At 46.9% G+C, this 17,971-nt stretch overlaps 1 protein-coding gene across 1 annotated transcript in view; it reads left to right on the top strand.

Annotated features, from left to right (window-relative positions):
• IL1R1 (interleukin 1 receptor type 1) overlaps positions 1-17,971 on the top strand; it is a 70,591-nt gene that overhangs the window by 37,046 nt on the left and 15,574 nt on the right. Inside the window, 5 exon segments of the mRNA XM_081833344.1 lie at positions 10,093-10,233; positions 12,889-12,955; positions 15,683-15,917; positions 16,239-16,428; positions 17,405-17,573. Of these exon segments, the coding sequence (XP_081689470.1) occupies positions 10,093-10,233; positions 12,889-12,955; positions 15,683-15,917; positions 16,239-16,428; positions 17,405-17,573 (802 nt within the window).

Raw genomic sequence — 17,971 nt, 5'->3', positions numbered from 1 at the left:
TTGCGATGTCCCGGTGAGTCGTCCCAAGTCACTTCGGGTGGGACCACCGTCGCTGCCCCTCCGTGGTGCGGGGACCCCGGGCCCGCGGGCATACGCGGGGCAGGGCGGCGTCGCCGGCTCCTCGGCTCCTCCGGGTAGGCGGGGGGCACCCGGCCAGCTCGCTCCCTCCCGGGCCCAGCCAGCCCCGGCGTCTCCGCCCGCCCCCGTCCGTCCCCGCCCGCGGCGCCCGAGCGGGAGCCCGAGCCCGAGCCGCGGCGCAGCAGGAGCCGCGCCCCGCAGTTCCCCGGCGCGAGGGCGGTGCGGTTCCTGCTCGTGCCCGCGCCCGGACCCCGGAGCCGACCCGGAGCGCGCGGCGGCGGCAACCGGGAGGGGCGGGAGCGCGCTCGGCCGGCGCCTCCAGGAGCCCGGGCATGTGACCGCCGCGCGCCCGCGCCCCGGAGCCCCGGAGCCCCGGAACCCCTCGCCCGGCTCCCGGGGCGCTCGCCCTGCCGCGCTGGGCCCGGGGCCGGCCCGGGCTCGCTCAGGTAGGAGGAAAGTGCAGTGTGCGGGGCTGGCGGGCGGGGAAGGGGGTACCCGCCGTGGTTTTGACACCTTTCCCCTCGGCACCGACCGCGCACCCTTGCTTGTCAGTTTGTTGTGGAAGAAGGTGATGGCGGTGAAATCTGTGGGGTTTTGTTTGTTTCTATTCCTGTGTGAAGCCGGAATAAGGGTTGTTCAAATCCCTTTGGGGGCGAATTTGCGATGGTCCTGGAGGGTTGTTCTAGGGTGTGTGTGTGTGTGTGTGTGTGTAAGTAAATTGCTTCCAGGCATTTGACTCCGGCCAAGTTCAGCTGCTTCGGGAGTGTCCCGCTCCGGGGTTTGGGCTCAGAGGGGTCATTCTGGTCAATAAGATTAGGGACAAACGGTCTACACAGTGGGGGAGGGTAACTTGTGCCGCCCCCCACCCCGGAAGGGCTGATGCAGCTACAAACAGACATGCGGAAGACACTCATTCACAGCGGGCAGGGCCAGTACCTCACAGTTTCTAAGGCCCTTTACATTTCTCTTTCATCCCCCCAGCAGTCCTGCGAGAGACAGGCTATTATCCCTTTCCTTCCACAGCAGAGTGAAGCAGAGGCTTAGACTGGCACCCAGAAGGAGAGTGAGCCCTCTGGACTCCAAACCTATGCCTTCTGCTTTACCTGACGATGGCTCCCAGGGTCAGTGCCTACCAGGGCTTTATCCTCTGTGCTGCTGAGGGTGCCCAGATTCCTGCCAGAAACTTTGCCTCTTTGAATAGGGTGTGGGCACCCCGGCTGCCCACAGGCTGTCCCCAGTGATTCCCGCTGGCAGGAGATGCTCCTCAGATGGGCATGTCCTAGGGGTTTTAGCTCCACAGCCTAGGAACCGAGTAAGGGAAGTCTCGGCCACGGATGCCGTGGAGAAAAGGGGAGCTGAGATCCGTTCATCATTGGAAGGTGCTGTCTGGGTTACCCTGGCTTGGTATCAAGCTTCTGGAAGGTGAATGTATCAAATGGAACTCAATGAATATTGGTGAACTGAGGGGAGCCGGGGGATGCAGTGGGGCGAGGGGCGGGGGGGGGGGCGGGGGGGCGGGTAGTGCTGGGGAAGTTTGCTGCCCCTTTCCCCACCCAGTTTATGTGCACTTGTGGGCATCTTTTCTCTCTTGACTGCTTTTAATTTCTCATTTAATATCCTATTTAATATTTCATTTAATATTCTGTATTCATATCCTGTATTATGTTTTGTGCTAGACAAAAACGTGGGGTCTTTGGAATGGGATTTGATGAGTGAAGGGATGTGGAACACCTTATTTTCGGTCTTATTTGGCTAGCTGCCACTGTACTGCGTGTGGAACCTCACTGGCACCTGTCCACCCTTGGGTAGCCTCCATGTGGTTCCAGAAAGAACGTTTGACCTGAATTCTCATATGACCTTTGCATGGCCGAACTACAGCCTCTGTTTTTAATAGGCTTTGCTCAGCCCTGTGTGGCGTAATGTGGCAAGGACTTTCTTTATGGCTTTCTAAAAAAAATAGCATCTTTTGAGTAAATCTTTCACTGTTGGCGAAACACTGTTTAAAATTAGATCCACTTATTTATTTAACAAATGTTTATTGAATATCTACTATTCCAAGTACTGAGGATAGAGCAGTGAACAGGATAGATGCAAATCCCTGCCCTCTAATGGACATGAATCCTCTTGGTGAAGTCCCGGGACAACTGCAGTCTCTCTGCATAAGGAGGTTCTTTGAACTTTGCCTCTTTGAATAGGGTGTGGACACCCTGGCTGCCCACAGGTAGGACACCATTCAGTGTCTCCAGTGGAGAGGGCAGAAAGGTAATGGACACAGATATGGCTCCTGGGTTCCTAAGGATTGGCAGGGGTGCTGAGATAGACTCTAGGGCTCAGCTGTGCCCTCGGATCAGGGAAGATGGAAAACTCCTGGTTGGGAGGCATTGGTGGGCAATGGGTGTCCACCTGGAAGCAGGTAGAGATGTTGTCAACAGAGCTTCTCATTAGTCCATGTGGCAAAGCTGGACAATTGCAGTGAAACTACCATAACACGGGGGTAGGCAGGTACAGAGATTCTGCTGCATGATGGACCCACTGTGAACTTGCCAGTTGAAGGAGGCAGGCCTCCGGAGGCACTGGGACTCACTGGCCGTGGTCTAGCCCCACGAAGTTTCCTATCTACTGCTGTGCACAGGAACTGGGTTTGTGTTTTCCTTTCTTTGAGGTTTCCAGGTGATCAGGTGGTCTTGCAGCCTCTGTTCCGTCGGCAGCTTTGTGCCTCACTCCCTACACCCTTGCCCTTGCCTGTTGTGACCCCAGGAAATGTGCTGCAGCCTCCAAGCCATGCTCAGCACTTGGGAGCATGTGGAGGAGCCCTGGCCCCAAAGTGATCTCACCAAGTGTTGAAAGGGCCTGGGGTTTCCGAAGGTCCCTGGTCACCTGCATACCTGTTTTTTTTTTTTTTTATTTAATTTAATTTTATTATGTTATGTTAGTCACCATACAGTACATCAACCTGCATACTTTTGAACTCTGTGCTGTCTCTTCTCATACACGTGGCTGAATAGCAGAGGCTTTTTTTTTTTTTCCATTCCTACCTGTTCCAGAAAGGATTTATAAGGTGCCATAGATTAAAAATCAGATGAAAGAAAACCAAGAGTGGAGATGAAGTGGCCCCTGCAACGAGTCTAGAAATGCGTCAAACGTAAACCTTCATGAACTATATATTTGCAGAGTTGCCAATTGGGGCTGCAAATAGGGAAGTAAGCTGGTGCCCCAGCCTTGCCTATTCCTTAGCATTGCCTGAGGAGCTCTGATGAGAATGGCAGAACTTGACCACAGAGCAAACAAACTAGCATCTCTAGGGGTGCGCCCAGGCACTGGTATTTTTAAAGCCCCCAGGTGGTTCTAGCGTGGAGCCGATGTTGACAACACCGAGGTACTTTCCTGGCGGCAGTGGGAGAGGGGGAACCTGGTGGGGCACAGCTGTCTGTGTCTTCCAGATGTAAAGGAAGTGCTCAGGAGAAATAAAAGAATTCCTGGGACGGAGAAGAGTGGGACCTTTCCCCTGCAGGTCCCCGTTTAGGAGGTGCCAAGAGCAATTTTAGGCTGTCTCTTGAAATGATTCCCCATTGCCGGTGCAGTTGGGTAACCGAGTTTCAGCTGGACTTAGGGTGCTAGTAGGAAATGGGGGAGGTGGTCTGTGCACCCCGAGTTCTGCATGTGTGGCCTCCCAAACCAGAGAATGTAGGGACCCCGGCAGATACAGCCAATGACTCCTGACCCCGAGTTCAATCAAGAGTTACATGCTGTCACTTCGATCAGTGCTTCTCAGCTCATTCAGAATCCGCTACCCCCTTTAATGCAAATATTTGCAATTCTGAAACGATATAAGAAAACTTACCCGCAACTGAATTTCCAACTAATCAGTATAATAGCTAGATGCAAAGAATCACCGTGTGGATGGATGCATGGGCAGAGCCAAACTAGAACCCAGTGAAGCCACTAAGTGCGTTATGGAGACTGGACTATAGGGTCGCAGGGGACGGCTCCAAGTGTGGTCCAGAACAGAGACTTTCTGGTGGGGATGCAAGTACCCCTGAATGATGAGTGACTTTTGCTCAGGGTCTAAGGTCTAAATGGTAGTCAAAGCCAGTCCTCTCTGTTTTTACAGTAATCGCATTCCTGGAAAATTCAGTATGTCTGAAAAGTGTGCCAACAATATATATTCTGTATAAATGTAGGATGGAGTTAGGCACTAGGCTCCCCAAATGATAAATGACGTGCACGGCTTGGAGGTCATGCAGGACAAGAGACAGTCTTTACCTTGCGGAACTGCCCTGTGTTGTTCTGGAAGTAACTCTACTACTCGGTGCTTCGTTGTGATCACCCAAAGTGTCCCCTTCTCCATACTTTCCAAAGTGCTCCTTTAGCAGCCATTCCAGCCCCTTTGAGAACCAGGGGTTTCCCCTCATCACTTGGTAGTAAGTGATTAAAGCTCTAATGCCACTGTGAGCCCTGACATAACAGGGCGCGGATGGGGTGAAAGCCAGCCATCCGGAGTGCACTCCTGTTGACTGTTACACGGGGTCATATTGGTGGTGATAGAAATCAGAACAGTGGGGCCACGTGCCGTGAAGGGTGGCTAGTAAGGGACACAAAGGAACTTTAGGGGAGGATAGAAATGGTCTGTATCTTGATGGGGTATTCCTGGGGTATGCGGTTGTCACAGTTAACAGAATTATACACTTAAGACTTACTGTGTGTTTCACTGAATACAGTAAAAAAACCCAGAGGAGTGAAGACAAAGAAAAATTCGTACAGAGAATGTCTAGTCTGCCGTGAGTGCCCATAACTCTCACTTTGAAACAGAACTGTTGTCACTGGACTGGCGGGCAGTGCTTGGGGACAAGCCCTGGGAGGCAGGACTCAGTATGGAGGCTGTGGCAAGCAGAACTGGAGCCGTGCCGGAGGGCTGACAGGGTCAGGCAGATCATTTGAGAGGGGACAAGGGATGGGAGAGCAGGGCCTTTCCCATCACCGGGTCTGGTTGCTGTGATCCAGGAGCCCTAGCAGATTCGTTGTGGAGAAGTAGACCCTGTGTTAAAATTCAATCCAACCATCAAGAGGCTTGGGTCTGGCCCATTCCTGTCTGTGGCCCTCTGGTAATGGTAATCCTGTCCCTCTGTGCCTTATTTTTCCCTTTGCTGTTAAAACCCATGTGAAACCACCAATCTGGTGGCTTTGTGCCTTGTCATAGCTGAACAACTTAGACTTGCCTAGCAACACCTAAAACCTCTGTGGCTATTTTTACTTTATCTCCATATCCCTGTGCACGATAGCCTTTGATGATTAGAAAACCTTCCTTGCCTCATTTGTGTGAGTAAATAAGCCAGATGAATCTGCTGTGAGCCAGGCTTTTGGATCGTCTGATAAGAAGATTGCCAAAATTTCAGTGTTTCTCAGACCTTCTGAGATGATGAGTGTTTCTGTTGCCTCCGTCATGGGAGTGGTTTTGTTTGTTCATAGTTCTGTATAACTTTTTCTCTGGGGGAAAATCAGGGATAGCCATGCTGAACGAACACATGGTGGGGTTTTAGGATGTCTGTGTGTGGTGGGGTATGTGTCACTCTTCTCTGCAGAAGGGAAATAGTCGTATCATACCGTGGTGACCCCCAGACTCCTTTGTGTCCGCATCCTGGTTCTCCTCCCATGTCTCGCGTGTGGAGCCATCCTGGGGGGCCTCCTCAGTGTGAGGGTGAGGTTGCTCTGTCTGGCCCCATGGGTGTGACGTTGTGTGGCCCCCATGGTTCCATTTCCCATGACTGGGACCGGGTAGAGATGATTGTTGTCTATGTAGGGCAGTGCCTCCCAGATTTTACCACCAAAGGACTCCTCTTGGGAAATGAAAAGTAAATGCTCAGGCTAGCACTCCAAAGTGGCTCACCGTAAGGGCTAGTTCTTTGATGACTCATGTTTTACCTCTGGGAGATTTTTCTTTCCATTTCATAATATAGCTGTGTTTTCTCTAATATAAAAATGACTCTGCCCAGAAAATCCTTGAGTCAAATCAGTACCCCAGGAAGTTCGACTCCGAGTTCCCTGGCTGTCTACAGCTTCCCCTTGGGGATTTGCAGATTCTAGATTAAGAAACAGGGACTTGTGTAAGACCAGAATGCTAAAGAATTTTCCACAATCACGTGGTTCTATGGCTTTATGAGTAAGTTCCTTTACTCCTTGTCTTGAAAACTGACATTTTTGGTCTTAACGATACTGGAGACTGTTTAATTGCCATTTGAGTCCTTATAACAGATGAAGATCATAATTACAGGCTTGATTTTAATACCATGCCCTGCTCCCCATAGGCATTCACGATGGTTCACGTGGAGGTGTGACAATTCAGAAAAAGCTGAAGAACTTGCTTTCGTCTTTGCTTCTTTCAGGGAACAGTCCCTTCTCAGTTTTACTCAATGTTGAATAATGCGTGGGATGAGAAGTCGTATTAAACAATGCTGTGTATGTATTTGTGAGGCACTCAGTGTGAAGAGTGAGCGGGTAGGAGGTGGAAATGTGACAACTACCAGTAGGATTTCCGTTTAAATTTCAGACGTGGGGCTCTTCAGGTCCCTGGAAGGAGGAGGAGGCTTCTGCGGTTGTCTTCCCTCTCTTCTTGGGTTTCTACCGAGGTGTGGCTCCTGCAGAATTTCCGTTGGAGCCAGGCGAGAGGGGTCTCATCCAGGCACTGTACTTCAGAGGGTCCTGCGCTGCTTCGCAGCCAGCCGCAGGCCTCAGCATGGTCAGGAGTCTGTGGGGCTAAAAGGCTGTGCCTCCTTGGAACGTGCCCACCAGCAGGGCCATAATCCAGGGACCCGGGACCCTGGAAATTCCTTGTTCCAAGAGCCTGGGCAGAGCTTATATATAGGTTTCTTTCTTAGGTCATTCCCCTATGGACTCCACGGCCACTGCGCCTCTCTGATCTGCTCAGTGGCCCGGGCTGTACGGGCAGGGGGAGGGTAGACTTGGATGTGTGGATTGGGATGTCTACCTGTACGCTTGCTCAGGGCCCCTCATGATACGTGACCGAGCTGGGGGGCCATCCAGGGAGTCCAGCTGGGAGGTTGACGTGGACAGGAAGAGCATGAGCCCCATGAGGGGCTGCTCCATGCAGATGCTGTGTGGGACAGTCCATGCTCCCAGAGCCACGTGCCTGCTGACCCCCTCCCCAGAAGTGGATCCACACAGTGCACGTGTCTTCATGAGGTCCGGGGAGTGTCTGATGCCTGCCACCTCTGTCCTGCGCCTGGCTTCTGGCCTGGCAGGCAAGACACACAATGTGGGGGAATTCCTCAGGAATAAGAAGGAAATTCCTCAAGGTTGTGGGAAATTCTTCAAGAATAAGAAGGCGTTAATAGATGCACCATGACTACAACGTGGGAATGACGGCTCCTTCCCTCTGCACCGGGGCCCTGGGCCTTGGGGAAGCCTCTTGGGTTCTGGTGACTGTCCCTCCGTCCCTCAGCTGTCACTTTTCCTGTGTCTGCACGGGGTACGGAGTTCTTTGCAGCCGGACAGGACAGCTCTAGGAGATGAAGCAGGGCTTCTGCTGGGGGGCCTGCACGTCCATCGTTAATTCTTATACTCCGTCTGTGCTTCTGTAGTTGAGCTCCTGCTGAAGTTGGTCATGCGAGGTCTAATAGGACATTGCTGTATGCCTCACGGTCACGTTGCCACTTTCTCTTTAATAAACAAGAGGCTTCGCATGTATCCATCATGTGCCACAGAGCCATGGTGTGTACTGGTTTCCAGATATGTTGTAATTACCAAAAAGCAAGGGGAACTGTACTTGGAAAGTTCACAATGGCTCACTTTTTCATGTGACTGTCATAGAAAGCTCTGCTTCCTGTTTTCCCACCCCGGTGCACTGCAGCGAACGGGCTAGACTGCTGGGGGCAGGGGGCGTGATCAGCCGAGTCGCCCGTCATTCTGGGTCCGGTGGGGCATCAGCAGCTCGGAGCCCCTGGGCCACTGCCCCCCAGCTGGAATCCACTCTGGAAGGGATGGTAGGCAGGGCGGGAAATTTCATATGTAATACAGACATCACTGCATGTAAGGGTAGGAAAGGAGCGGTGTGTTAATTTTTGGGAGCATTAATTCTTTCCCCTTTCTTCATCCTTTTATTTTAGGTGGAGGGAAATTCATCTGAACAATAACACAGTGGAGTAAATCTGTGATGTTTTTTTATTGTCAATACTTTCTAAAAATATTTTGAATTTTACTTGTAAACTGATTTCAAAAGTCACAGCAGGTTTTTGCTCAGTTTCCTCTGGACAAGGGAGGTTGACTTAGCCAGTATCGCTCCTGGCGGGAATCATGTCCAGTATCTGGTCCTGCTCCTTCTGCTCTCCCTCAGCGTCCTCCCTGGCTTCCTGGCTGTGCAGCCTTTGTGTAACCCAGGAAGTAGTAATCTTCCTTTTCCAGTGCCATTCCCAGCCCCATAATGGTTCCCCTCGCATTTTTCTTCTCTGACTCACACTCAGTACCCGTATTCCATCCTTTCTCCCCCTTGATTCGAGGCCAGGTTTTTGTCCCTGTGTAGGGGTATGGGAGAGGGAGATGATCTTCTCTGTACCTTTCTCTCCTGGCCCAGTTAGGGAAGGCCAGCCCCCAGGGGAGCTGTGGGTACCAGAGCCAGAGGTCTGAGGCACCAGGTGCCCTGGGCCAGGGAGAACCTATGTGACTTGATGCTCCTGGCTGTGGAGGAAGGGGGTGTCTACAGGGGCCCCCGGGATAGGCCTCAGATCAGAATCGGCTCAGAGCTGGTGGGAAGTCATAGAAGAAGCAGACTGACTGGAAAGGGTAGAACCAAGTGACAGTCCTGGGGAGCACCGTGGAGGCGCCACAGAGGGAGAATGGCAGAATGCTTTCAGATGGGCAAGGAGAAGAAGCCGTGAACCAAGTAGCAGAGGATGGGAAGAAGAGATAGTGAAGATAAAAGTTCTTTTAAAAACTTTCTGGGGCAAAGAGGAAGAGGGAGAGTGAAGTGGTTTGGGGGACTTGGGAAGTCAACTCTGCAAAAGGTTTCCTGGACTTTCCAAATAAATTCATTCCTCTTGCCCATCCTTCTCCCCCTCCCCACCCTATTCATTTCTCTGACATTCTCCCTACAAGTCCCCCCACCCCAAGCTGTGCTCATTTCTGGGCCACACTGATGGAGGTGGGGAGGGTGTTGTGCTTTGGACAGGGGACAGGAAGACCAGGGAGTCTTTGATTTTGTGTTACGATTCATGTGGATAAGCCTCTGTGCCTCTGATCCCTTAATGTTAGGCTGTGTACCTTCCCATAAATCTGACATGAATGATCAGATGCTAGTCAGTCCATTTAATCTAAGCAGAGTGTTTGGTGTTGCATTAGTCAGGCTATTTTATGGATCGGGCATTAAAAGGCCTTATGCTTCAGCCTTACCAGCATTGCAAAGGCCTCAGGAAATGAATCAGACCTGAAACAAATACCAGACTCCGAAATATCAAAAGTAAACTGTAAAAACCAGGGAATGGATGGTGAGATGTCTATAGGACATAACAAGTAGGATACATCACAGCCCAGCTTTTTGGAAGTTCTTTCAGATTCTGTAATTTGGAATGCAGGTGTATTGATATGCTTGATAGAAGGAAGCCTGAGGACTCACAGTGTGCCTGTTCTTATAAAGGGCCTGTTCATTTTTTTTCCTGGCATCTGGTTCTTTCTCTGAGCTCTGTTGCCTAAGGGCATATAGTGGCGAGATGCTGTAGGTGGTTCCACCTTTCTGCCTCCCTGGGCCCAGCGAAGTGCCAGGTTGTATGTGTTTATTCCAAAAGAGATGGTGGTTGTCAACCTCTTGGTATTCCTGACCCCCTGTGATTCAATTTTCTGAAACAGTTGTCTCAGAGGACTGTGGAACATAGTGCTCTTTAAACATGTGACTCATTTGTATCAGCTTTTGTTGGTTGTTTCTGGACACCTCTTGAGGTCTGGGCAGCAGTCGGTAACTGGAAGCTTCTTCATTGAAGCTCACGCTGGCGTGCGTGCTTCCTTCCCCAGGTAGACTCGCCCCTCAAGGATGCTGACTCGGTCCTGAGAAGCAGGAGCACTTCACACAAGAAAGGGCCATCTCCAAGGGAACAGGGCTGCTTCCATCGGCCCTTTCTCACAGACGGCTGGAGTCTCCAACCTCAGCTTCAGGTGATCCTGGCGTCTCTCTCACTGCGTACAGAACATTCTGTTTGTCCGTACACTTTCCTCTGGGACAGCTCCATGGTTTTATCTGATTTCTGAAGGGCTCGGTGACCCCACTGAGGGCCACTGCTCCCCACTTTCCCAGGGTCACTTACCAATCACTACGGCTATGACCAGTGTGCAGATGGCTCCCAGTGCAGTGTGTGCTGTCCGGTTCCAGCACATTCCAGGCCCTATGTCCAAGTCACTCAGCTTTCAGCTGACACATCGGATTCTCCATTTCTGTTGGAGGCAACACTGCTAGCTAGCCCCAGCAGACCCAGGCCCAGTGGTGCTGTGAGTGATATCCTTGGGGCATCTCCTCGGGCTCTGGAGTGTGGGTTCTGGAACCTGTCCCCTTACCTGGCCTGGCCCTCGCTGGTACCCGGTCTGCGTGAATCAAGGCTGCTGCATCCCAGACCCCCCCCTCTCAGCCCTCCTCTTGCTGGCCTCTGAGCGAGTCTGTCTGTCCCTCACTGCTGGCTGGCTCACGGCCACATCCTCTCTCATCTGGACACCCTCTCACTGCAGCCTGCTCTCCCTGCCTACCCTCTTGTCTCCGGTTTATATTCCACACGGGTGCCAAGATTTCCACGAAATCTGATTGTACACCACCCTGTGGCTTAACACCTTTAAGTGATTCTCTTTTTTGCCATCTACAAATTGTAGTCCCAACTCCGCAGCCGGGCTCTGTGTTCTGGGCATTGTCAGCTTCCCCAGCTTTGCTTCTTGGCTTCCCACCTTTGGTTGATGCTCCAGAACTGGTTGGGACTGGTCTCCTCCAAGTGCTCCCCACCACCTCATGAGGTTCAGGTAACCCCTCCTCCAGGCTAAGTTAGGGCCCTGGGCATTCCTCTCCCCATAGACACCCCCGCATCATCGGATAGCTCTGTGGACCTGCCCGCTTTCCCCACTGGCTGATGAGCTGCTTGAGCCAGACCCTGGGTCATTATTCCTGTTTGTCCCCAGGGCCACGTGTAGTTATTTACTACGGCATGTAGTAAATATCCAGTATACAATTGTTGAATTCGGCAGTGAATGAATAAAGAAATGAATGGATATCTGGAAACATTTCACCAAAGCTTGTACTTGTCATCAGCATGGGGGTGATTATAACAGCTAACATTTGAGGGTGACTATTTGCCAGATGGTTCTACACCCCTCACACCTGACAACTCATTTCACCCTCAACAGTTGTCAATGATAAATACTGCTCGCGTCATCCCCATCTGACGAGATGGGGAACTGAAGCACGGAGGCTGGGCTTTGATTCAGTGCGCCATTGACGGGAGGGTGTGGGACTCATCCGTGATCACATGGGGCTTATGCCTAAATTGTGGCCATCTTGAAGGGTGGTTTCTTGATTTTATTATTTTATTTCATTAATTATTATTATTATTTTTTGTCTCTGGGACTAGCACTCTGCCTGACATACAGCAGAACACAGATGCTGTTGAGAGATTTCCTCACTTGGCCACCCTTTCAACTATTGGCAGTGCAAGTCTAGTCAGGTTTGGCATCATCCTTGGAATTTGTGTTGTTTGGGGGGTGCCTAGTGGGGTTTGTGTTAATTTTTGTCCGGAGCATGGTTAGTTTAGTCTCGGGTACATCTTCACCTCCCTTCCACTGTCCTTCCTTGGACATATGACCCTTAACCACATCTCATGGCCAGGAGCAGACCCCCTTGCCCTAAGGTTCTGGGGACTTATATGGATTCAGAAGGTCCCCTGTTGAGAGGAAGGGGCCATTCTCTCCCCTGCTTTTTTTCAGAGCAGTTCTGGGGCAGGCGAAGCAAAACCTGGACCCAGGGGGCTTGGCTTCCATGTTTTATAGACTATCGGAGTGGCAATGGCTCAGTGATCATCTGACTCCTTGCCCACGGGTATGTGTGAGGGCACTGAGGCCTTGGGAGGCGTTGTGTCCAACATCACACTGCCCTGTGGTGGCAGGCCATTTGCCTTGGACTTGTAATGAATCAGCATTTCCCCACAATTAATTCAGAATTACATCTTGAGATATAATCTGTATAAAACTCACTCTGGCACCTTCCTTTTCTTCTCCCATGCTTAGTAATCAGACAAGTCAGACCTTGTAATTGCATGAACTAACAGCTAGCCCTGTTCACTTATTTTCCTGGTGTCTTTATATTGTTTTGGATAAACTAACACGAGCAGTTGATTGGCCTGGAACCAGCCATTGGGAAATAATTTAATCCTTTATTTTCTGCCTCTCTATCATGGAGCCTTAAAACACACACCCACACAGTTACAGAAAGAGCTAATAAGCCAGGCTGCTAGACTTCTTATTTTAATAATCAAAATATAGTTTAAAAGTAAATATAATAATAATGCAATTAATCTGGGCGAACTTGGGAGAAGGCCAATTTACGTGAATAAAATGTCAGAATTACAGGATATTTAAGGAATGCAGTCTTAACTGTTGTGAGGTAGGTTCCCAAATCTGACCAGAAGCATGATCACATTGATGTGGGGACACTAACCCATCATTGTGACTTGGGGATGAGGGTGGAGGCAGGTGGGAGTTAGTATATATAGTTTTAGAGATTTTTCTGGAATAGTAACATTTTTATTTTTGTTTCACGTCCATTCCTCTCTTTTCCAGGAGAATATGAAAGTGTTACTCAGGCTTGTTTGTTTCATAGCTGTACTGATTTCTTCTCTGGAAGCCGGTAAGTTAAGCATTTCTTTGTGTTCTTGTCTGCTGAGAAATCCTATTATTTAGAATACATGAAGTACCTTCCCTGACAGAGTCATTCTTTTCCCTCACCTATTTCTGTTGAATCCCAGAATAGAGAGCCTCCTGATCCCAGAACTGTACTGTATGTTCTCTCATTTACGGATTGGGAAACGGAGGCACAGTGAGGCTAAGAGCCCAAGCTCACACAGCTAATGTCAGAGCAGGAGCTAAAATCCAGGCCTCCAATGTCAAGGCCAGGCCTCCTCCGACTTTGTTGCTGATTGAAGAGTGTGATGGGAGATCCTGGCTTTCATTCAGAAGAGGTGTTAAATGTAGTCGTTACGAACCCACAGCTGAGAGCCATCAAGAGACAGTTCTTTGTTTTAGTCTGGCTTCTTTTAGTCAGCATAATTTTTTTGAGATCCATTCATATGGTATAAATTGATAGTTATTACTTTATTACATGGTAGTTGTCTATTGTATGGGTATATCACCATTTATTTATCCATTCACATTTGATGGACATTTCAGCTATTTCTAGTTCTTGACTATTCAGAGTAAAGGTGCTATGAAAGTTAGCGTTCAGGTCTTTGAATGGGCCTATGTTTTCATTCCTCTTGGGCGAATACCTCAGAGGGGAATGGCTGGGTCATATGTTAGGCTTATATCAAACTTTTTAAGAACCTACTGAAGTGTCTTCCAAGCAGTTGCACCATTTTATACCCTCACCAGCAGTGAACGAAAGTTCCACATCTCACCAACACCTGATATTGTCGAGCTTTTCAATTTTAATACTGAAAGGAGTAATACCTGTTTGTAGTTTTAATTTCCATTTCTTGCTAATGACAATGAACTTCTTTTCATGTGCTTTTTTGCCATCCATATATCATAATTCACTTTATCTCCTTTGTTTGGCATATACTAATAGCTTGTCTTTTTTAAAATAACTGCTCTCAGGCTTATGGTATCCGTCTTTAACTTACTGCTGGGTGATACTGTACTATTTCACATATACTATAAAAAACTTAAAACAATATACATCCACTTCTCCCTTCTCGACCTTTGTCTAATTGTTCCTAAACATTTTACTTCTTTATATGTTATAAATCTCACAATACTTTTTTTATTTTTGCTTTAAACATTCAGTTATCTTTAAAGAGATTTAATAATGCTATGGCTTGAGGTTCACTAATCTTTTTTTCTGTAGTGTCAAATCTGCCATTAATCATATCCAATGTATTTTTTAAGTCAGCATTGTAGTTTTCAGCACTAGAAATTTAAGTTTTAAAAAAAGTCTCTATTATGTCTCTACTCAACATGTTTGATCTAGTATCTTGAACAAATGGAACACAGTAGTAATAACTATTTTAATTTTCAATCTATTATGTCTGTCATCTGTATCATTTCTGGGTCAGTTTTGATTGATTATTTTCTTCTTTTTTTAAAAGATTTTGTTTATTTATTTTAGAGAGAGAGAGTGTGAGCACAAGTGCGGGTAGGGACAGAGAGAGAGAGGGAGAAGCAGACGCCCTGCTGAGCAGGGAGCCTGAGGCCGGGCTCAATCCCAGGACCCTAAGATCATGACCTGAGCCGAAGGCAGACACTCGACTGACTGAGCCACCCAGGCACCCTGATTATTTTCTTCTTATCATTGATTGTATTGTCCCACTTCTTTGCACACCTAGTAATTTTTGATTGAATGCTAGACATTGTAGGTTTTACCATTTTGAGTGCTGGGTATTTTTGTATTACTAAAAATGTTCTTGAACTGTTCTGCCACAGGGTTGTCACTTGGAAATCATTGATCCTTTCAGGTTTTGCTTATAAGGTTTATTAGTCAGAATCAGAAAAAGGCTTATTTTAGGGCTAATTTGCCCATCTCCAGGGTCAAAACCCTCTGGGTACCCTACTGATGTTCCATGATTAATGAGGTTTTCCATTCTAGCTGTTGAGAACAGAAGTATGTGCTCCAGTGGATATTCACTCTAATCCTTTTGGCAATTCTCACTCTGGCCTTGGGTAGTTTTCTTATATACTTAATACTTATATACTAATTGGTACTCAGCTGAAACCTTGAGAGAGACTGTATAGATCTCCAAAACTCTCTGTCTCTCTCTCTCTATATACAGCTCTAATCCCTTTGGTACTTTGTCCTGCAAACTTTGGTTTACCTGGATTTCCAGCTCTATCTTCTCCATTCAGAGAGAACCCTAGGCTTTGCCTATGTTTCCTCCTTGCAATGTCACGACCTAGAACCTTTCTCTAGGCAGTAATTTGGGAAATTGTAGGGCTCACCTACTCTGTTTTCCATCTTTCTGGTATTTCTGTCCTTTGTTCCGTGATGTTCAATGTCTTGAATATTGTTTCATATACTTGGTCCATTTTTTTAATTGTTTAGGTGGGAGGGCAAATCCAGTGCATTTTGTACTGAAGCAGATCTCTCTCCTGCTACATTAGCACCAATTTTCAGATGAATAAAGAGGGGATAAGAGAGGTTAAATAACTTTTCCGAGGGCACACAAATCGTAAGTGGCATGACTAGATTTGAATATAAATCTTTCAGACTTCCAGGATGATGCTTTTAATCGTAAAGCTGTTAAAACTCATATATAATATGAACTGATGTATTTTATAATTGATGTGTTTAAATGTTGATATTACATTAAGAAACATGGATGAATTTCTCACAGAAATTGCTTTCTCTTTTTCCCTTTAAAAGACATATGTGAGGAACGTGCAGAACGAATAATTTTAGTTTCAGCTGCATATGAAATTGATGTTCGTTCATGTCTTCTTAACCCAAATGAAAAGAAAGGCCCTATAATTTGGTATAAAAATGACAGCAAGACACCTATATCTGTGGAAGCAGACTCCAGGATTCATCAGCACGAAGATAAACTTTGGTTTGTTCCTGCTAAGGTGGAGGATTCAGGACATTACTATTGCACCGTAAGGTATGAAAGGAATCCATATGGGGCGCCTGGGTGGCTCAGTTGGTTAAGCGACTGCCTTCGGCTCAGGTCATGATCCTGGAGTCCCGGGATCGAGTCCCGCATCGGGCTCCCTGCTCGGCGGGGGGTCTGCTTCGTCCTCTGACCCTATCCCCTCTCATGTGTTCTCTCTCTCATTCTCTCTCTCTCAAATAAATAAAATCTTTAAAAAAAAAAAAAAGAAAGGAATCCATATGTTGCAAACATGTGTTCTGTGTGCCTGCAATAGTTAAGGACAGAAACATCGTTAATTGTGCTGAATTCACCTATTTTGATTGATTTTAGGAATTCAACTTACTGCCTCAAAATTAAAATAACTATTAAGTTTGTACAGCATGAACCTAACTTGTGTTACAACACAGAAGCTATATTTACACAGAGACTACCTGTTGCAGCAGATGGACAGCTTGTGTGTCCTTACATGGAGTTTTTTAAAGATGAAAAAAATGAGTTACCCAAAATAGAGTGGCATAAGGTAATTTTACATGAAATATGGTATTTTACTTTTCCAGCAGATAAAGTTGTTTTCTGTCCTAGACAATAGGGTGAATCTGCAGGGTACTTTTTCATTTGACGTATTGCTTGCTTTTGCGTGGTAAAACTTAATAGGAATTTTTTTTTTTTTAAGTTGTAAGACTGCATACATTTAATGAAAGTCTTACTTTCTGTTAATTTTATTTAACAAGATAAAGTTGAGAAAAGGATAGTAGAAATAAAAGATGTAAAGATAAGGCTGATTATAAATTTAAGGTGTTTGAGAAATCTCTATTTATTATAAAATATATTGTGTTTTTGTTTTATTAAAAATATTAAGTGGTCCTTAAGAAACTGAGTGGTTTCTGTCACTGTCTTAAGAGTGGATTGGCTAGCATTCCATGGAACACGTCATGTTTTGGCACCTTTGATCTACCCAGTTTGTTGGAGCTTACATGGCTAATCATCTTATAGAGGTTAAGAAATACAAAATAAATAATATCAATGCAGAAGGGAAGTACAGCATTACTGAGAAATTATCACATTAACATTCTGTCCTCAAACATGATTTTCTTGCAAAGTAAATTTGTCTTCACTTGTCTTCAAAGTGCAAGGCTCATAGGCATAAAGATTTAATATCCTGGGAATGTAATTGGGACTATTGCCAAAAAAATACTATATTAAAACTTACACGCAAGGAACATAGTCATATATATTCACATATATGCTCAGCTTGTGATCATGTGTCTGGTTGACAACAGAAGAGAAATAAACAAGTGTATGATGATTATTCTTGTAAATTTTCCTGAGGTATTCAATTCATGTATGTAGAAATATCTATGAATATGAATATATATGTATATATACATGACATGCATAAGACATTTGCCAATGAGAAAAAATGGAGTTTCTTTTGCTGGTAGGCTGCAGAAAATCATTAATTGGTTTTAATACTTCTTACCCCTCCCTCTATCTAGGATTGCAAACCTCTACTTCTTGACAATATAAACTTTATTGGAGTGACAGATAGACTCATCATAGCAAATGTGACTGCAGCACATAATGGGAAATATACTTGTGGAACATTCTACACGTACTTGGGAAAGCAATACCGTATTACCCGGGTTATAGAACTGATGACTATAGGTGAGTCACAGCTCCAATCTTAGGAGTTTGAATTTGGGAAGGCCCAGAAACCATGATTCTAATACGACCTTCATTGTTCAGGGAGGAACTAAACCCAAGAGAAGCTTGATGACTTGCCAAAGGTCTCATGGCTTTAGCTTTTTTGTTGCCAATACTATATACATGTTTTGCATTCCTGCTTCAGATGCAGTGCTAATTAGACGGTAAGAGATGTTTTCCAACCGAAGTAAGAGGCTTGTTCTTTGCATGACTAAAGATGGTTCTTCCAGAGAGCTCTTGGGTTCCCTGTGACTGGTGTACGAGGAAGGACAGTTCTGAGCACTTTCGCTTGGGAAGTCTGAGTGTCTAGCAGTAAGGAACATTGACTTGATCTTTTTTGTTTTTTTAATTATTTATTG

The sequence above is a fragment of the Leptonychotes weddellii genome, chromosome 10 (assembly GCF_054177405.1).
Source record: "Leptonychotes weddellii isolate Sample4059 chromosome 10, ASM5417740v2, whole genome shotgun sequence".
Classification (NCBI taxonomy): Eukaryota; Metazoa; Chordata; class Mammalia; order Carnivora; family Phocidae; genus Leptonychotes; species Leptonychotes weddellii.
This window is presented reverse-complemented; position numbering and strand designations above follow the sequence as displayed.